This window comes from Macrobrachium nipponense, chromosome 39 (assembly GCF_015104395.2).
Source record: "Macrobrachium nipponense isolate FS-2020 chromosome 39, ASM1510439v2, whole genome shotgun sequence".
Taxonomy (NCBI): domain Eukaryota; kingdom Metazoa; phylum Arthropoda; class Malacostraca; order Decapoda; family Palaemonidae; genus Macrobrachium; species Macrobrachium nipponense.
This window is the reverse complement of record NC_061099.1, coordinates 10,349,748-10,372,247: the sequence shown is the minus strand read 5'-3', so window position 1 is coordinate 10,372,247 and position 22,500 is coordinate 10,349,748. Positions and strand designations below refer to the sequence as shown.

At 37.0% G+C, this 22,500-nt stretch overlaps 1 protein-coding gene across 1 annotated transcript in view; it reads left to right on the top strand.

Moving 5' to 3' along the window:
• The first annotated feature begins 1,997 nt into the window (after window positions 1–1,997).
• LOC135210111 (probable tubulin polyglutamylase TTLL2) overlaps window positions 1,998–22,500 on the top strand; it is a 119,814-nt gene continuing 99,311 nt past the window's right edge. The window contains exon 1 of the mRNA XM_064242921.1: window positions 1,998–2,089. Within this exon, the coding sequence (XP_064098991.1) occupies window positions 2,084–2,089 (6 nt within the window). The 5' untranslated portion in view covers window positions 1,998–2,083. The remainder of the gene's footprint in view (window positions 2,090–22,500) is intronic.

Below are 22,500 nucleotides of genomic sequence, written 5' to 3'. Positions count from 1 at the left end.
TCCTAAAATACACGCAATGCAAATTTCTCTCGCGAATTTAACCTAAAAACTATAAACGAAAAAGAAAAAAGAAAATTCGACTTCACAGCTCATTTTAAGACTATTGCGTGCGGTCCTTCCTGCCCCCCCCCCCCCCCCCCCCCCCCCCCCCCCCCAGAAAAAAAAAATCTTGAAAAACTGAGGACCTGCATATTTCGCAGAAAAAAAGAAAAATTAATTATTATCAAGAATAATAGTCATAGAAGCTTCATAATGAAAATGGATTCTGCCTCACGTAACTTGCCTGACAAATTTATTGAATGACGCTCCCGAATTATAATTTAGATGGAATTGGCTAATCAAAGGAAAGCGGTCAATTTCATCGCCCTGAACTTTAGCTACGCATGATACAAACTCAACCACAGAGACAGACAGACAGACACAAACACACACAACATGTCAGTCGCATGACAATGGTGCGTCACGGGTATCCAAATTCTCATTCATAATAATATATAGATCAATCAATCAACATCATAAATGAGAATGCTGTGACAACAAACTCTAGGAAGACACAAGAGTGGAAGAGTGCATGTTTTTTTTTTATTTCTTATTATTATAACTAAACCTACTGAGCCACTTAAGAACACGACAGGTGCCAGAAAAATAAAGATGGGGTTAAACAAGAAGTGACAATTATTCTATAAACCACTTGCAGCTTCTTAATGTTTTTTTCCTTAGATTTCGCTTGATTTGAGTGCAAGAATCGTGCTACATTTAGTACTTATCTCCTTTGTTGCTGGAACAACTTCATACATGGGTACAATTTTCAAACTTACATGCACTTACATAAATGATGACCTATTACATACCATACAAACGCTCCTCTGCTTACGACTTACGTTCCGAACGGCTATTCGTATCTTGAATTGTTCGTATCTTGAATTGTTCGTAAGTCCAACTTGATATATTCAAGAATCAATATGTACAGTACTATTTATGTTTTCTTCGTACTAAAACACAATACTATAGTAATTTCACATCAACCGAGCATGTGATGTCTAGGCCAGTCCCTTACGACGCTCCTGATTAGCTGTTGATAAGCCAATCACTGGGCTGGAAACTCTCAGTCTTTCTCGAGAGTTCACATAGGCAGAAGGAATGCTCCATTTCTCCTGAGGGATATGTCTTTCAAAAGTATCCCTTAAGAGAGGTGGAACAACGTCCTGCCTATGTGAACTTTCGAGAGAGACTGAGAGTTTCCAGCCAATCAGGAGCGTCGTCAGAGACTGGCCTAGACATCAAATGCACGATTGATGTGAATCTACTATAGTACTGTACTGCATTATATGGGGTACTTTCTTAATATAAATGACATACAATACATTTAAAAAATTAAGCAAACTATGATAATAATACAATAAAGTACCGTTTTCATTCACGATCAAGGTTGTTCGTATCTCTGGAAGCTCGTAAGTCGAATGTTCGTGTAAGTGGAGGAGGAGCGTCTGTAGTACTCGGATTATTTTCCTAATATCGATTTCCAGGTTGTTTTCACCACCAAATCACGTCATGTCGAAGACACAACCGAACGCAAACTGTAACCAACGGCTCGTGACGTCGAAAACGATCGAGGGGGACAATTGAAACAGAGACAGTCATGGTTCCTCTCTTCCGAAGAAAATGCGTCAACAAATAGAACGAAGACACATGCAAGACGGAGAACGAAACAGATGCTTAGCAAGGTCAAAGTAAATGTTATCGAGGGATAAATGTAACAGAGGATACGTCTGGAAAAACTTGAGCGAAGCCACAATCTGTGTGCCCGGGGGCTCTGGGCATGCGCAGTAATGGGCCAGAAATTGTTGACCGAACATGAAGTGCAGTGACGTTGGCGGTCCAGATGAGGTCAATGGATGGGGGGGAGGGGGAGGGGAGGGGGGGGGGAGGAGGAGGAGGAAAGGAGAAAAAAGAGGGGGAGGGGGGGAGGTGGTGGTGGGGGAGGGGGAGGAGGAGGGAACACCAGAGGAGTGGAAGATGGACGGACAATGATGGGCCAATATACTACAGAGTCAACGATGACAACACTGGACCAGAGCTCTTCATGGAGGTAAGGCTTAACCTATCCCGATTCAGTTTTGGTTCTTATTTTAAATCTCCATAATTTAATCTTTAACCCTTGGTCATTTTTCTCTAGGAATCTGCATTATGTAGAGACTGTCTTTTCTCTCAGGCTACGTTTAACTGCCGTTTCTCTTTCAGGGCAGAATTTAATTGTATTCATAAATCTCCGTCGGCTCTAAAGAGCCTCACATCCTGCATGCTAAGGTCACGCTTACATATAAGGTCGTGTTTTCCTCTACTGAGATTTAATCCTTTTTTTCTATCATGACACTTTATTCCTTAGTGAAGAACAGTGCTAATAAACTTTGGTGCGAGTGTTTCTGTAAAGTGTGATTTATCAGAAGTGATATGTGTTCCCTGAGTGCTAAATTTAAGTTTTTGTCCTCTTATTCATTCTCTTATTATGTACTTATCTATATTACGTATAATTCAATTCAATTAATAGCATTATGAAATGTTGTGCAAGATAACAAAAATAAACCGGATGCTTTATAACGTTTACAGCATTACAGGTCATAAAAAAAGAAAAAAATAAGGCAATTGTGTACAAATACCCCATCAGCTTCATCCTAACACTTTCGATAATATCCTATCTTATATCCCCTCTCATCCTCTCCACAAGACCAAACCTTCCTACTTAAAACACCCTGGTCCTTTTCAATCATGTTACCCTATAATTTGTCAGTGAAATCATGTTCACTTTTACCATTTGTCTGTGAAATCCTGTTACCCTTCATAATTTGTCTGTGAAATCATCTTAACCTTCATAATTTGTCAGTGAAATCCTGTTACCCTTTCTAATTTGTCTGTAAAATCATGTTAACCTTTATAATTAGTCTGTGGAATCATGTTAAACTTTATCATTTGTCTGTGAAATCATGTTACCCTTTATAATTGGACTGTGACTCTCCAATTACCACTTTCAATCCTCTCACTTCCAGCCTTTTCTTTTCACTCGAAGTCGACATCCACACTTCACTTTCCATTCAGTGTATGCAGATATATAGAAGAAAGAGTTTATACAACTCACTGGCCGAGTTGTACAACTATAATCTGTTTTTTCCATCTGTCCATCGCCTGTGGTGCTTTTGTATGGGTAACACTGCGTCCCCGGCTTTAGGATAGTTACATTCAACGTTATATAATATCCTGTTTCGAATATTAACGGTGTAATTCGCATACAGTAAATTATTAAACACTTTTCAGTTGCAAATGTACACCCAGATATCCTTTTATTTACCTAAACCTTACACATAGCGTAACTATCTAAAGCCCGGGACGCAGTGTTACCATACAAAAACACCACAGGCGGATGGACAGATGAAGAAACAAAAAAAAAAAAAAAAAAAAAAAAAAAAAAAAAAAAAAAGTATAGTATGTAATGAATAATATGAAGAGCAATAAAATAAATCTGCATATTACAAGACTGTGCATTCCAAGAGTTATTTCATGATTTCTTTAAGGCTATACCCTATTGAGTATTGTTTAATGAAGTGTGTACATAAAACATATACGTGCGCGCGCGTCTGTGTATATGTTTTTGTTAAACATATGTATATATGTATATATATATATATATATATATATATATATATATATATATATATATATATAGATATATATATATATATATATATAGTATATATATATATATATATATATATATGCGTGCGAGCGCGTGCATATCCATGTGAATGCGTGGGTGTGCGTGCGCATAAAGTCGACGCAATATTTACATTTCTTCAGCATATTGCACATCCAAAAACCCTTCATATTTACGAACAGAATTAAAACTACGAATCCTTACTCAGTACAATTCTTAATGAAAGACAAAAAAATAAAATAAATAAATAAAAAACCTAAGAAGAGACAAAGAAAATGGTGACATAACAGCAAGACCAAACCAAACAAAAACTGGGTGGGGGAAGGGGGGGGGCGAGTTTAAAGAAAGATTAGTAAAGTTATATTGATAAAGCTTTTATTCACGAATTTCATTTCACATGAGCATCGCATCGCTGTACACACACAAACAGCTGACAGTTTTTTTTTTTCTTTCTTTCTTTCTTCCCTTCCCATGCCGTGACAAGAGTTCATTTCGAAGACCTTCGACAACAAAGTTGGCATCACAATCATGTGCTAAGGTGTGGTGGGAGGTCGCTCATAACATGCTGGTGCTGTTGTGGAGGAATGATCTAAATGAGAGAGAGAGAGAGAGAGAGAGAGAGAGAGAGAGAGAGAGAGAGAGAGAGAGGAGGAAATTTGGGAATGTTTTGCCAGTGTCCACCCGTTTATAATTGACAGTAATTTTCTATTTCCTTTATTTTTTTTTTATTTGATACTCTTGTCATGGGATAATTTAGGTCAGTTTTTGTAACGACTTTCTTCCTTTTATCTTTTATTTTTATTTTTCGTAGCATTATTCTTCCGGCCAGCGAAGTTGGTAAAAAAAAAAAAACTTAATCTGATCGAACCAAAGCATCACTTTCGCCATCTGTGATTTATGATAATTATTAGTGTGATTTTATCTTAAAAAAAGCGAGTTTTAATTCCTAAATTTTTTTTATTGTAATTACAAACGTTCATTCTCATCCTCGCGTTCCTCTTGTTCTACGAAGACGACACCGAAATTTAAGACGCGCTGTCATCGGGATACGCAAAACGAAACTGCCAACCAACAATTGTAAACAAGTACAAGAACGACAAAGGGTCTACTTGAACGAGACGATGAGTAGACTTCCTATGCTATTGAGTGTATATCAAGTAGGTCCAGTCCCCTAATAATAATAGCGGGACGACAACCCGAGCTAACAAAAGAAGAACTAGTATCCAACCAGATTCTGAACCATTCGTCACCAAAAAAAGTTACATAAGCCGTCAGTATGCAAAGAGTGTTTGCGAATAGTCTCGCCAAAGAGGAAACAAGGCGTGATCCGACCTGCAGCTTGCTTGTGGCGCGTGCTAAAACCTGCGGTCAAATAGCGCGTCGTTTCACCAACGAAAATTAAAATAAAATGCGATATATTTTATCAGAAATACCTGTTCTGTACTGTTTAACAGGCACGTGACTTATTTTTTTTAAATTTTCACTCTAGTAAATAAATCATAAATATCCCATCCTCAAATTCCTGCATCTTTAACCCAACACGAAACATTTTTCAGAACTTTTTAGGCTTTCCTAACCCCCACTCCCCATCCCCCGCCTCACCAACAAAGTAGTTTGTAGGCTTACTCCCCGAGTAAGCAAAACTGCTAGTGATCAATTTCGGAGCTTCATGCTTCCTGTGTGATGGCAAGGAGGGAAATGAGCACGAAGCTCGCAGCTTCATCCTCTGTAAGAGACTTGAGTGTCAACAGATCCCTGACTTATAGGGTCGGTTTTTTAAAAGCAAAACGACTTATGGGTAAACTACTAAAAATATGAGAAAGCTGTAACTACTTCTCCCTTTGGACTCTTCACTGAATTAACAGAGTATCTCCGGTTATATTTGATTTACTAGATGTTAATCATTTATTAGTTAAGCCTTAAACTATGGAAATATATCCACAGAAATGACTATAGTAGATTCACATCAACCGTGGACCCGATGTCTAAGCCAGTCCCTTACGACGCTCCTGATTGGCTGTTGATGAGCCAATCACAGGGCTGGAAACATTCAGTCTCTCGAGAGTACACATACGCCGGATGTATGTTCCACCACTCCTGAAAGCAGCCTTGTGATTGGCTTATCAACAGCCAATCAGGAGCGTCGTAAAGGACTGGCCTAGACGTTAAATGCACGGTTGATGTGAATCTACTATAGCATAGGTCAATTGCAATTTTTTTTGGTGTTAATACATCATCAGATTAAAAACTTGGGCTAACATATCTCTTGTACAAGGATCGAATCAGCAGGATAAAAACCAGGTAAGTTGTAAATGTATTTAGATTGAAAATAAATCAAGTTATAACTGTATTTAGATTAAAAATAGATCATCCGAAAACAAGAAATACAAAGCTACAATGAGAAAAAAACTAATATACGTACATCTTGCATTTGAATAGATATATATATATATTATAATCTATATATATATACATATATAATATCAATACTATATATCAAATATGTATCCTATGTAACATATGTATATATATTTCAATTACATCAGAAACACAAAAACCAAACAATAAAATGCACAAATGTTTATCTCCCACTGCAGATTGACCACCTCCCTAAACTGTTTATTTATAAACTGCATGTCAGTTAAAAAATAAAAATAAAATAGTAGTTGAGTGAAATTAAAAACGAAGTCTATAAACGACCCGGTCATAAGAAGGCCGGGAATGTAAATAATGTATAAAAAAACAAAAACAAAAAGTCACATTCACAATACCGCACTGTAAATAAAGAGCACATGACTACACGTTAAACTATGCATGTGAAGTTCGTTCAGCCTAAGTCAGGTAAGTGATTCAAGTTTGTCTTTCGTATGATTCCTAAAAATAATTTCATCCAGACAATATCTTCTAGATCCAGGCTATATACTATGATCCTGTCTCATCTATACAACAGCTGAATGTGGAACTACATTTGCCAGTAATTAATTAATTCAAAGAAGTTCTTTAATATGTCTTTCAAATATACTAAATTTGCCAGTAATCCACAAATTCAAACAAGTTCTTTAATATGTCTTTCAAATATACTAAATTTACCAGAAATCCACAAATTCAACAAGTTCTTTAATATGTATTTCAAATATACTAAATTTACCAGTAATCCACAAATTCAAAGAAGTTCCTTAATATGTCTTTCAAATTTACTAAATTTACTGGTATTCCACAAATTAAAAGTTCTTTAATATGTATTTCAAATATGGTAAATTTACCAGTAATCCACAAATTCAAACAAGTTCTTTAATACGTCTATCAAATATATCACATATCTCTTCTTTTAAATAATCAATAAAACAGGATCCGAGTAGGAAATGTGTAGATAATATGGGAATATTGTCTATACAATGATTTTGCTGTTTAACTGTTTTGAGATGAAGGATGAAAAATTGGATGAACTATTTTTGATGAAGGATGAGGATGAAAAACTTTTGATGAAGGATGAACAAGTTTTGATGAAGGATGAAAATTTTTTGTGAAGGATGAACATTTTTTGATGCAGGATGAACATTTTCTAGTAAAGGATGAACAATTTTTGATGAAGGATGAAATCTTTTGATGCAGGATGAACATTTTCTGATAAAGGATGAACATTTTCTGATAAAGGATGAACATTTTTTTATGAAGGATGAACATTTTTTGATGAAGGATGAACACTTTTTGATGAAGGATGAACAATTTTTGATGAAGGATTAACGATTTTTGATGAAGGATGAAAAATATTTGATGAAGGATGAAAATTTTTTTTATGAAGGATGAACAATAATTTTTCATGAGAGACGATCAATTTTTTATGAAAGATGTTTGATGAAATATGAAAAATATAAATAAAGGATTAAAATGTAAACAAAGGGTTTGGTGCGAGTCTTAACGAAAGCCGATATTAAAATGAAGCAACTCGGATTCCTCATTTTGAATAAACTGAAGATAACTTAATGAGTCGACTACATCTCAACGTGTGATTCCTAATCGTAAATGAAAAATAAACCAAGGACAAAAACCATTTTATATGATATTCACATGTTTTTTGCGAAAATCGAACACCCATCGTAAATGAGATCCTAAAGTGAGCTTGATTCATCCTACAGTTATTATTTAAAAGGAAATTCGACGAAAGTATTTTTTTATTCTTTCTTTCTTTTTGATGCAGCTCCTTTGCTGTATTAACCGGTTAACGTGAACGAAAAAATATGCACAAAATAACACAAGCCCCCCCCCCCCCCCCCCAGCCTATTATGCGTATTTTCGTTAACTTGTCATATTTATATGACGAACTATTTTTTGTAAATAAAAACTATTTTTCATAGATAGATTTTTTACTAAGGCAATGTTTGCTTTAAAGTATTTTTGGAAGTAGAGAAATCCAATATTTTTATTAATAAAGTAATTTTTTTTTTTTTTGCATGAAGCTCGTACGTTTTTGAATAGCAAAATTAGAAGGTGCATGACAATTTTCTCTTTTAAATATTTGGGTATCTGTCTGCAAAATACAAAGGTAAGTTCTTAATCAATTCTAGTTTGCACATATACCTATCCGCAAACACTAATAAGCATACACATAATACAGATGAACTGTATACTCATGTATTTATATATTCAGGCGAAGCTCACAAATAAGCACACACACACACATTTATATATATATATATATATATATATATATACTATAGAAAAGTAACTACATATATATATTATATATATATATATATATTTATATATATATATATAGTTTTATATATATATAATATATATACGTATATATAATTTCATATATATATATAATATATATATATATATATATATATATAGTATATATATATATATATATATATATATATATATATATATATATGCATTTGTGTTCACACACATATATATAGATAGATATAAAGATCCTTCAGAAAATCTAACAGTGTCATTGTCTAATGATTTTGGGTTCCTGATCTTGAGCTTTTCCTGAAAGCACGACAGTGCCAGCGTAACAAGCTAAACTTTTGGAGGGCGAGTATAGTGCTAGTATACTTTGCAGGCCTGCAAGGCTTGCGACGCCATCCTTTGTGAAAATGAATGGTGGCAATATTAAGTCTCCACTAACTCGACCCGATAAGTCCACAGAGAAACTGATGTTACTAGCAAGAAATACGTTGATGTATGTACGTATGTATGTATGTTTATATTAAGCCGGTTTTTTGGTTTTGTGTGAAGGAGATAAGAGGTCTGGTGTGGATCTCTGGATTTTGACCAATTAAGGTAATTCAGTCCATGTGGTACATTAGAGGGAATTCAGTGCATGTGGTACAGTAGAGGGTATTCAGTGCATGTGGCACAGTAGAGGGAATTCAGTGCATGTGGTACAGTAGAGGGAATTCAGTCCATGTGGCACATTAGAGGGAATTCAGTCCATGTGGCACATTAGAAGGAATTCAGTCCATGTGGCACAATAGAGGGAATTCAGTCCATGTGGCACATTAAAGGGAATTCAGTCCATGTGGCAAAATAGAGGGAATTCAGTCCATGTGGCACATTAGAGGGAATTCAGTCCATGTGGCACATTAGAGGAAATTCAGTCCATGTGGTAAACTAGAGGGAATTCAGTGCATGTGGCACAGTAGAGGGAATTCAGTCCATGTGGTACAGTAGAGAGTATTCAGTGCATGTGGCACAGTAGAGGGAATTCAGTCCATGTGGCACATTAGAGGGAATTCAGTCCATGTGGCACAATAGAGGGAATTCAGTGCATGTGGCACATTAAAGGGAATTCAGTCCATGTGGCACTTTAGAGGGAATTCAATTCATGTGGCACAATAGAGGGAATTCAGTCCATGTGGCACAATAGAGGGAATTCAGTGCATGTGGCACATTAAAGGGAATTCAGTCCATGTGGCACATTAGAGGGAATTCAGTCCATGTGGCACAATAGAAGGAATTCAGTCCATGTGGCACAATAGAGGGAATTCAGTCCATGTGGCACATAAGAGGGAATTCAGTCCATGTGGAAAAATAGAGGGAATTCAGTCCATGTGGCACATTAGAGGGAATTCAGTCCATGTGGCACATTAGAGGGAATTCAGTGCATGTGGCACAGTAGAGGGAATTCAGTGCATGTGGCACAGTAGAGGGAATTCAGTGCATGTGGTACAGTAGAGGGTATTCAGGCATTGTGGCCCACAAGTAAGAGGGAATTCTACTTCAGTGCATGTGGCACAGGTTTTAGAGGGAATTCAGTCCAGTGGCACATTAGAGGGAATTCAGTCATGTGGTTAAACATTGAGGGAATTCAGTGCATGTGGACATTAGAGGGATTCAGTGCATGTGGGCACATTAGAGGGAATTCAGTCCATGTGGCACATTAGAGGGAATTCAGTCCATGTGGCCCATTAGAGGGAATTCAGTCCATGTGGCACATTAAGAGGGAATTCTGTGCATGTGGTACATTAGAGGGAATTCAGTGCATGTGGCACATTAGAGGGAATTCAGTCCATGTGGCACATTAGAGGGAATTCAGTCCATGTGGCACATTAGAGGGAATTCAGTCCATGTGGCCCATTAGAGGGAATTCAGTGCATGTGGTACATTAGAGGGAATTCAGTGCATGTGGCACATTAGAGGGAATTCAGTGCATGTGGCACATTAGAGGGAATTCAGTCCATGTGGCACATTAGAGGAAATTCAGTCCATGTGGCACAGTAGAGGAAATTCAGCAAGCGGCACATTAGAGAGAATTCATTGCATGTGGCACAGTAGAGGGAATTCAGTCCATGTGGCACATTAGAGGGAATTCAGTCCATGTGGCACATAGAGGGAATTCAGTCCATGTGGCACATTAGAGGGAATTCAGTCCATGTGGCACATTAGAGGGAATTCAGTCCATGTGGCACATTAGAGGGAATTCAGTCCATGTGGCACATTAGAGGGAATTCAGTCCATGTGGCACAGCAGAGGGCATTCAGTGCATGTGGCACAGTGGCACAGTAGAGGGGAATACAGTCCATTCAGCTCAGCAGAGGGAATTCAGTCCATGTGGCACAGTAGAGGGAATTCAGTGCATGTGGTACAGTAGAGGGAATTCAGTCCATGTGGCACAGTAAAGGGAATTCAGTCCATGTTACACAGTAGAAACTTTATCACTGTTGTAAATCTCGCTGTAAAACATGAGTACGTCTCTCTGTGAGTGACAATTTGTATTCTGTCGAAGGTGAGTTAAGGTTTTCTCCCCAGATGGAAGAGTAATCATCTCCTCTGACTCCCCGACGACCGGTGTTGACGCGCCTAATTCGTATAATGCAACACGACATTTGATGAGGGAATCTGAGAAAATATCACTCTCCGATCTGAATCCGGCCATAAGTCAACAGCACGAGAAGGCATAATCGTCAATTATAGACTGCATTACGGAGTCGGCGGTAACCAGACGAACCAATGAGATAGCTCCGTATCACGATATGGTGAGGACTCTCCATTCTCATCCGCATTCCTCATTCCCATCCCCATTCCTAATTTCCCCACCACACGAGGCCTCCCGCATACGGCTTCCCCATCAATCCCATCGTGCACAAGGAGGTCCGGGGTGTTTCGTCCAATCGAAATTGGTGAAAGGCTGAATCGGTTACAAATCCGAAGATCGATACCACTCGATTGCGGGAACACGTCGAGGAGAGAGAGAGAGAGAGAGAGAGAGAGAGAGAGAGAGAGAGAGAGCCACGACAATGCGCACCAGCGCGGCTTAATGACGGTCAACACCGTCGGAAACATCAAAACGGAGAGAGCTTAATCTTTCGGCAGCCCTATGCGTCATCTCCCCTTGACTTTTAACCTGAAGACTTGGAAAACTGGTAAAAGAAGGAATAATTCCCGAAGAATGACTGATTCCAGAGACAGGAAGAATGAGATAAAAACTAAAAAAATAAAACGAGAAATCTACGAACAGCAAGAATTTTAAGACACGGGCAAGACGAGACCCTTTAGTAATAAATAAAAAATGGCTCTGTGAAGACGAACAGCCACAAAAGGTCTTTATGGTCAGCAGAAGATGAAATCAAACGACTCAAAGATGACCCACGATCTCTATTCGAAAAAACTATGAGAATAATTCAGTCCTCTAGAGAACGACGTCAGTGCGGGGAAAGGACGCACGGACGCACAGCCAAAACAGAGGGTTTGGTAGACTTTCCGTGCTTGTATATACGCCTTAGCGATGATTTGTACTTTGTCGAGCAAAAGGAACAGAATTGCTGTGGAGAAAGAGATATTGGAACTTCAGTGAACTTATTGGAGAGACGGGTTCCACCACTTGGGTGGAAGGAGACTGGGGGAGGGGGGGCCGCCCTAGATTTTAAGGGAACAGGGACATATAAACACGCTACTCTCTCTCTCTCTCTCTCTCTCTCTCTCTCTCTCTCTCTCTCTGTGTCTGTGTGTGTGTGTGTGTGGTTTTCTATTCAAGGCCAATGGATTCTTTATTTAACTGATTCCTTTGCGATACATCTCAATTGATCTCGGAAGAAATTAAAAAAAAAAAGGGGGGGGGGGGATAATAACAGCATTAATGCATAAATCGATATTAATTATTTACTGAAAAAAAATGAAATAAAAAAAATACATCACCTCTCTCTCTCTCTCTCTCTCTCTCTCTCTCTCTCTCTCTCTCCACGAAGAGGGAAAAGAACTGAAGTGGAAAGTACGTAGGAGAAAAGAAGAGCAGGGAATAGATATAATCGCTTCGTTCCCAACAATATCTTCTTTCGTAAATTCATTATGACTTCAACACTTTTCTGTATAGATAACATCAAGCAAAGGAGACGCAATAACTAGAGATTAATCTTCACAGTTTCTCAATTTCACATGTACTAAAGAAACACATTAATGCCAATGTTATTAGGATCAATCAATATTAATTTTGTGTGTCAGAGAGAGAGAGAGAGAGAGAGAGAGAGTACTGAAAGCAAAAGCTTAAACATGCTGCATATGTGTATGAGAGAGAGAGAGAGAGAGAGAGAGAGAGAGAGAGAGAGAGACGAAAGACACCGTCGAAAAGAGCATGACCAGCCGTGATAAAGAACACGTACCTGCATAAACTAAACAACAACAAACAAAAGCCGTCGATGAGCGCAAAGCTACCTGTGGGCCAGAGAGCGTAATTTCACATTGCATGCGTCCACTTAACAAGCTTTATGGAGCTTAGATCTACTTAAGGCTCTTTGCTTAACTCGACGGTAAAGTGGTCCAAGGATCATTAAAAGGCTTCATTATCCCCAGGGTCCCTGCTTCCATTAAGAGTGTTTTAACGGCAGAAAACGCAACATCTGACGCGCGAACGACGTCGAGTATTTTCTTTAATTACAAATCTCCTCTTCAGAAAGCACCAAGACGCTTTTCGCGCCCCTTTTGAATGGATTTTTCGCTCCTCTTTTGAATGGATAGGAATGTGAAATTTTTAGTTCAAAGGCCAAGCACTAGGACCAATGAAGCTATTCGGTGCTGAGAGAGATATTAAGAGCAAGAAGGTTTGAAATGCTTAAAACAGGAGGAAAACCACGAAACAATTGTCAGGTGAGGGTGGGAAGTGCGACGGAGGATAACACGAACGGAGGTTCAGTAAAAAGGAACGAAAGGGGTTGCACCTAGGGGCCTACGGAAGGGACGCTGCAAAGAACCTTAAGTCACGCCTACAGTTCGCCGGGAAAGCTTCCCTGGCGGCACTACTACCTCCCCCTACGGGAGCCCTCTCATTAGAATTCTGCTCTGTAAAGGACGCTCAGTGGGTTATCATAACCATAAAAAGATTAATTACTTCTTTGAGTGTATGACACCTCTAGTTTGCTTATTTGAGTGGTATGACATCTATAGTTTGCTTATTTGAGTGGTATGACACCTAGAGTATGCTTATTTGAGTGGTATGACGTCTCTAGTTTGCGTATTTGAGTGGTATGACACCTTGAGCGTGCTAATTTGAGTGGTATGACACCTCTAGTTTGCTTATTTGAGTGGTATGACACCTCTAGTTTGCTTATTTGAGTGGTATGACACCTCTAGTTTGCTTATTTGAGTGGTATAAAAAAACACCTTGGAGTGTGCTAATTTGAGTGGTATTGACAACTCTACTTTGGCTAATTTGAGTGGTATGACACCTCTAGTTTGCTTATTTGAGTGGTATGACACCTAGAGTATGCGTATTTGAGTGGTATGACGTCTCTAGTTTGCGTATTTGAGTGGTATGACGTCTCTAGTGGCTTGAGCATTACCATGACATATGCTCCGAGGGAGGCAAACGCGAGAATGCTCTTCTTCAGCGTTCACGTGTCAAGGGATTCCTCCTCTTCCTGGTTGTTAATTCCAGTCCACGCAATGGGCTGACATCAGATTCGAGATCTCTCAATTATGCAGTTCGGAGAAAGGCGCCTGTCAGATATTTTTTTTTTAAATTATCTTTCTTTATCCTCCAATTTTCGTTACGAATATTTATACAGTGAATGGACTGCTCTCTGAACATTCAGAGATTAGTTATGATCGTACTTCAAATTAGGCTCAGCAATACACACGTCATATGCAGTCCGTCAAGAATTATTATATGAGGCCAATAGAGTTCAGATATTTAATACATATACATATGTATGTATTTTTTACCACACAAATAGATGAGATTATATATATTATATAGATATAGATTATAATTTAGATGGTATATCAGAGATTAATATTAGAATAATACAATAGATCCTATTATATATAGATTATATTATATAACGTATATATATATATATAAGTATTATATAGATATAATATATCTATATATGATATATATATATATATATAAAATAAATATATAATATATATAGATATTAATATATTATATATGTCTATATTTATAAAATATGTATATGTATATATGTATGATATATATTTATATATATATTATATATATATATATATATAACACACACACATTTATAAACAACCCCATACACCACACGAGTCATAAAAACGCAAAAAAAAAAAAAACTATGCAAAAATATATTTCCTTTCCCGTTTCTCTCGAAGAGGTGATGATATCGTGAGACTGGTAATAATGGCGTAAAAGAGGCCATAATGATATTGAGCTATTGGCCTTGACTCGACCATCTCTCCGCGAAATAATTAGATCCCGAATGAGTCGAGATCGGGGGTGGGGAGAGGGGGGGAATCTTCGTTTTAATCCGTTGACATCGTGTTAACGTTTCCCAATGGGATCAAGTCATCGACTGGATCTCTAAGCTCTTTTCCAGACTGCTGGAATCAAGTTATCTCTCGGGACTTTTCGTTCGAGTCTCGTCAGTCCGAACCTTCGACTGAGAAAATATTCCTTTAAAAATTTATTTCGCTTTTCTGCTTCTGAAATTTATGATCAGATCATTTTAAAATGATTGAATTGAATTGGAATATAGGATTTAGGCCAAGCGCTGGGACCTATGGAATTGAATATAGGATTTAGGCCAAGCGCTGGGACCTATGTAGTCATTCAGCGATGCAACGGAAATTGAGGGTAAAAGGTTTGAAAGGTGTAACAAGGAGGAAAATCTCAAAGTAGTTGCACTACGAATCAATTGTTAGTGGAGGGTGGAGAGTGTGATGAAAGAAAGAGAATATGAAAGGAGGTACAGTAAAAGGAATGAAAGGGGCTGCAGCTAAGGGCAGCAGGCACAAGGCAAGGAACCTTAAATGTTGTCTAAAGCCTTTTAAAAAGGTGCCTTGAAAAATAAATTTTAAAAACTAATTTAAATTAATTTCCCAGAATGGGCGTTTAAGGTCAAGCAATATTCAGAAGGTGAATGCCGACTATTAAAATTAATTAATATTAATCTTAAGCATACCTTATTCACCTTTTCAAATCGATCACAAAAGTCCGAAGTAGAAATAGACAGTAAATCGTATTTCCTTTTATCATTAACTGTCTTCATTCATGTGGCTATTTAGCATTAAATAACTGACTCACTGAAAGTTTACCTTTTCAGCGTAAATCATTTTTATTCTATAAATACCTGCTCACGGAAAAAAAGGCGCTATATTATTATGTTTTACTGTTTGTTGTCAAGGTTTTTGAAGTTTTGAGTTTTATTTAACGGGAAACGTATTCGTTTTCCACAGAAAAGATACGTGTACGATAGCGCAAGTTCGGAACTGGAATCATCCTAAATTTTACGAGAGTGGAAAAAATGTGCTACATAAAGCACGCCTTTTGTTCCTGTAAAAAAATCAATCAATCAATTTTACGAAAAGTGGAAAAAATGTACACGTAAAGCACGCCTTTTGTTCCTGTAAAAAAATAAATATATAAATTTTACGAAAAGTGGAAAAAATGTACGACACGTAAAGCACGCCTTTTGTTCCTGTAAAAAAAAAAAAAAAAGGGGGGGGGGGATTCCGAATTCCACAAAAACAGCACGACACAGAAACACGAAATCCCCCTTTCCAATGTCATAAAAAAACAGGGGGCTGCTCTATGAGCAAGAGCCCGTGCCGGTATAAAGCCACCTTAATCAAAAACAACAACAATGACAGAGGAATTTATAAGTGCATATAATCTATATACATCTATTTAACGAACCTATCCCAATGTAAAAAACGGAAACCTAATTACAATACCGAAACTGGTCATTTACCAGGTGCCGTGCTATGCAATGTTATTCACTAACGTCCAAAAGATAGATTTAGCTTTGTCATTGGACAGCTAATCATACGGACACGTGGCATACCTGTGCGTGTGCATACCAGTGAGAGAGCGATTCTCTCCCTCATGCAATACATTATACCTGAAGCTTTCTATAAAAGGACACGTAATGAACAGGTGGAGTTACACAGACAGGGAATATTAGCACACGACTTCGGCTGGGGGTGGGGGGGGGGGGGAGGATTCCTAAGACCATTAATAGGACATCTGTTTTGTCATCAAGGATTTATTTTGCACGCGAGCGCTTGGTTGTATAAAAGTGCTCGCACATATTCATATGTATATATGTATAAAACGTGCGTTATTCATGCACATACGTAGTGGAAAAAATGAGCAACCAAACTACGAATTCATCTTGTTCCGAGAATAATTTAAGTGGGAATTGGCATTCTTCCAGGAAATTTAAGTAGGGATTGACACTGGCCAGAAATTTAAGTAGGAATTGACACTTGCCACAAATTTAAGTAGTTGACACTGGCCAGAAATTTATGTAGGAATTGACACTTGCCACAAAAATAAGTAGGAGTTGACACTGGCCAGGAACTTAAGTAGGAATTGACACTGGCCAGAAATTCAAGTAGGGATTGACACTGGCCACAAATTTAAGTCGGAATTGACATTCTTCCAATTCTTCCATAAAAATTAAGGGGGAATTGACATTCTTCCAAGAAATTGAAGTAGGAAATGACACTTGCAAAACATTTAAGTAGGAGTTGACACGTGCCAAAAATTTAGGTGGGAATTGACACTCTTCAAGGAAATTTAAATAGGAATTGACACTTGCATAAAACTTAGGTGGGAATTGACACTCTTCCAAGAAATTTATAGGAATTGAGACTTGCATAAAAACTTAGGTGGGAATTGACATTCTTCCAAGAAATTTATGAAGGAATTGACATTCTTCCAGTTTTGCCTTTCCTGTATATAAATGATCACATGTCGACGTACTGGAAAACAGAATATAATTTAACACGGCGTGATCCGACCTCCAGCTTACTCGAGGCGCATGCTAAAATCTACGGTCAAATAGAGCGCTGTTTCACCTACGAAAATTAAATTAAATACGCTATATTTTATTAGAAATATTTATTCTGTACCGTTTAACTTGCACGTTATTTATCTTTTATATTTTCATCCTAATAAATAAATGAGACGGCGAAATGAATTCAGAGGTGTTGCAGTTAATATTCCAATAGCAATAAATGAGAATTGTTCAAAAGGAATCAATATATACTTATGTTTGTAAATATCTACAATACACACACACACACATATATATAGCATATATATATACATATATATATATATATATATATATATATATATATATATATATATATATATATATATATATATATATATATATATATATATATATATATATCTATATACAAAGATACATATTACATACAGTAATATATTTGTGTAAAATTATATAATATATATATATATATACTATATATATATATATATATATATATATATCTACATCATATATATAAAATTATATTTTGTGTAAAATATACTATATATATATAAATATATCATACATATATATAAATATATATATATATATATATATATATATATATATATATATATATATGTGTGTGTGTGTGTGTGTGTGTGTGTGTGTGTATGTATATATAATCTGTACGCCGTCACGAAAACAATAAATTTTTTTTCTTTGTTAGTAATCCATCATATTCAGCGTAATTATCTCCCCTTGAAAACCTCTCTCTCTCTCTCTCTCTCTCTCTCTCTCTCTCTCTCTCTCTTCAAGGCCGCGCCATAACATGCGTGCTAGAACTTAACCGAATCTTGGCGTGAATAGTGTCGCTCATATCTGATGGCAAATCTTTGCACGGGAGATTAAAATGTAATGAACAGTCTGGCCTGATTCTACACGACTTTTAATTCTGTCAAGTAAGGAAATGAAGATCGGAAGAGAGATACAATGTAGGATTTTGGTACCAATGGGCTATGGTTCTAAAGGCGAAAGTCCGATATGCAAGGAACGCTGTCAAAAATGTATATTTAGTAAATATTTTATGATTTAAAATGGATAGAGATATGAGAGGTGCGATGTCATGAAGACAGAAAATTATCTAGAAGTTGCCGAGTCAAAATGAACAAAATTTGTAGTAGGCCTGCAATTCTTACGATATATAAATCAATTTTGGGGAACACAAAAGATAGTTCAGAAATGAATAGGAATATAATAGAAGGAGTTGCCATAAGCGCAATACTTAAACAGAACCACGTACTACATTTTTTTTTCTTAAATCTCCTCTAACTTTAATAAAGAAGACGGTTATGAAAAAATAATCTTCTATAAAGTTATTTTTTTCTCGTCAATTTTCTTTTTATACAAAATTAAGCAGAATTAAATAACACATGATAACACAAGAATGAATATGAGATATTGCAAGTGATAATTATTTATATCTTCAAACATACAGGCAAAGTTGAAATCAAGTTAAAAGCTTCTGTTTATTCATTGTACATTACCACAGACATGCTTATTTGCATATAATTAGTTAATATTTACAATGGCACTCTCTGCATAACATCACAGATATTCTATATTTGATTTCCCAGTTAAAATTCATATAATGGATTTACCGAGACTTTATAACTAATGCTGGTAATTGTGATTATACAATGGTATGGTACATAAGCAAGAAGTCTTCAGTGAATCTGAAAAAGTCTAAAAAAAGGGATAGGCCTAAGGAATATGGCAATCAGTTCATACCATATTAATATACACAATATTGCATATTCTATTATTTTCACTATTCAAATGTCTACTGAAACCTATATCCCTGGAGAATTTTTTATATGACAGGTGAGGAGAAGCAATTAAGGAAATAAAACCCTAACTAACTTTATTATTTGAATTTGTGATTCAGTGTGCATAAACGATCCCTATGGTAATGGTAATCATGTTATAGGCATATTAAAAAAAATTCGCTTATTTGGGGAGTAAGCCTACAAACTATTTTGTTGTTATTGTTGTTGTTGTTGTTGTAGTTGTTGCTTTGTTGGGGGGGGGTAGGAAAGCCTTATGGGAGAGCCTAAAAGGGACTGAAAAAGGTGTTTCGCATTGAGTTAAAGATACAGGAATTTTAGGGTAGGATATTTATGATTTATCTATTACAACGAAAATGTAACAAAATAACTAATGTGCAAATTATACAGTACAGAACAATTGGTTTCTATAAAATATAGCGTATTTATTATATTTTTCGTTGGTGAAACAACACTCCATTTGACCGTAAAATTATAGCACGTTTTATTTTACGTAAAAAGTTTCGGAATATAATATTTGTACAACTTACGCTAGGGGAAAAAAAAAAATCTTGCACGCGCCCCCAAGTAAGCTGGAGGTCGGATCACGCCTTGTTTTTAAGTTCCCGGGAATAAAACGCCGCCACGCATGCGCAGCGTACCGTGCGTTCTTAATCTTCATAAAAAAAAAAAAAAAAACCTGGGAACTCCTCGGATACTGCTGTTGTGTTTAAGGGAGACATCACGTCACAGAAAAAGGTGCATCTCGGGTTACGTCGGAATGTCAGGGACAAAAGTCGAATAGGGAAAAAATGGCCAATTAACGTTACAGGAATGTCAGAGGATGATTGTCATCACATCACAGATGAAGGCCACCTCGGGTCAAGGTCAAATAAAATGGTTCCGGAGGAGTCACGTGTCATTGTCGGATGTGAAATATAAATATAATAATGCGGTGGAGGAGGGAAAGTAGTTAACGGGAGAGATTCTTCTTCTTCTTCTTCTACCTGTGGAGGAGGAGGAGGAGTCGCTTCTACTCTCCAGCCTTGGGAATGGATGGACCGAAAAGGGAAGAGTAGGTGGGAGGTCTGCCAGAAAATCCCGCTCGACAGGGAACCTGCTATGCAGCGATTTCGAATTTCTGCTCCGTATTCAATATTAAAAATGGAAAGCAAATCATTTAGCACACTGTTCACTATACTGAAATCCCCCTTATTCATGCGGCAAAAAGAAAGGTGAATTAAGAAAATTATACATATCCCAGTTATTATTATTATTATTATTATTATTATTATTATTATTATTATTATTATTATTATTATTATTATTTGGAAGGTGGAAACCTATTCATATGGAACAAGCCCACGAAAGAGGCTACACTGATTTGAAATTCAAGCTTCCAAACATTATTATTATTAATTATTATTATTATTATTATTATTATTATTATTATTTGGAAGGTGAAACCTATTCATATTGAACAAGCCCACCAAAGAGGCTACACTGACTTGAAATTCAAGCTTCCAAAGAATATCATTATTATTATCATTACTTACTTATTATTATTAATTTTAGTTACTAATAGCGTATAATATATATTTTTTCGACTGGGTGGTATTCATAGTGTGGGGTTCCGGGTTGCATCCTGCCTCCTTAGGAGTCCATCACTTTTCTTACTATATGCGCTGTTTCCAGGAGCACACTCTTTTGCATGAGTCCTGGAGCTACTTTAGCCTCTAATTTTTCCAGATTCCTTATTATTATTGGGAAGATGAAAGCTATTCATATGGAACAAACCCACCAAAGGGGCCACACTGACTTGAAATTCAAGCTTCCAAAGAATATTATAGTGTTCAAGAAGTAAGACGAGGTAAAGGAAGTACAGAAAGAGAAGACCCCACTTATTAAAAAATGAATAAAAAATTAAATGATAAATCAACAAATAGATAAAACCGTATCAAAATGCAAAGAGAATCTCTAGTTACTCAGGTGACACAGCAATACCTCATCCAAGGTCACCTGCCAATCGAGGAATTGGAATCCTTGTCAGCTGTCTCCAAAAATGGAGAGCAACTTGAAAGGAAGGTGAATTAGGAAAGATGAGCTGATCAGCTGATCAGTTGACCTCAGTGAAACCCACCCCTCGGGGTCAGGTGGACCTTGAGGAACCGTGAGGGAACCACCCAACGTTCGCTACCCCACCGCATCTGCAGAGATATACATCACTTCTGTCCTCCGGACACGAGAAAATCTTTTGATCTCCTTCCTTATGCGGTAAATTATGTTTTTTTTTTTTCCGTCGAATTAGCGACGCGTCGAGGAGCTATGAGACGCAGAATTGAACACTGTTATTTCGCACAATAAAAGCTTCGTTAAAAAAAAAAAAAAAAAAAATCTCTTTCTATGATATTGACGAGGTGTTTGGTTTAGATTTCTGAAGAAACTGCGATTCCAGCAGTCTCTCCGTTACGTACTTGAGTGATGGGTGTTATAGTAGCTTGTTCGTTTGTTTGTTTGTTTGTATGGTGGTTTTTACGTTGCATGGAACCATTGGTTATTCAGCAACGGGACCGACGGCTTTACGTGACTTCCGAACCACGTCGAGAGTGAACTTCTATCACCAGAATTACACATCTCGAACACCTCAATGGAATGGCCGAGAATCGAACTCGCGGCCACCGAGATGGTACGCCAACACCATACCGATAGTAGCTGCTACGGCTTCCAGTTTATAGTGACGAGGTTTTTGAGTGGTCCAGGTTATGCAATGACTCTTGGCTCGTGCGCTTAGCTCAGTATTGTTATTTATCGATAGATGAGTATCAGAATAGCCTAATCTAATGACAAGTCTAGTATTTCTGGCATTGAAATGTTCGAAACTCTTTATTTAGAAAGGAAGATGCAAATTTTGAACAATTCCAGTAATGCATTTTTTAACTGAATATACAATTTAGCCCAAAGGCCAAGCACTGGGACCTATGAGGTCATTCAACGCTGAAACGGAAAATGGACAGTCAAAGGTTTGCAATGAGTAACAGGAGGAAAACCTCGCCGTTAGGAGATGGTGGAATGTAAGATGGAAGAAAGAGAATATGAAAGGAGGTACAGTAAAAGGAACGAAAGGGGTTGCAGCTAGGGGCCGAAGGAACGCTGCAAAAGAAAAAATAGCGATCACGCAAAAAATATGATTGAGTAAAAATTACAGCGTATTTTTACGAATGGTTAATGCAATAAATGTGCGTAATATATACAT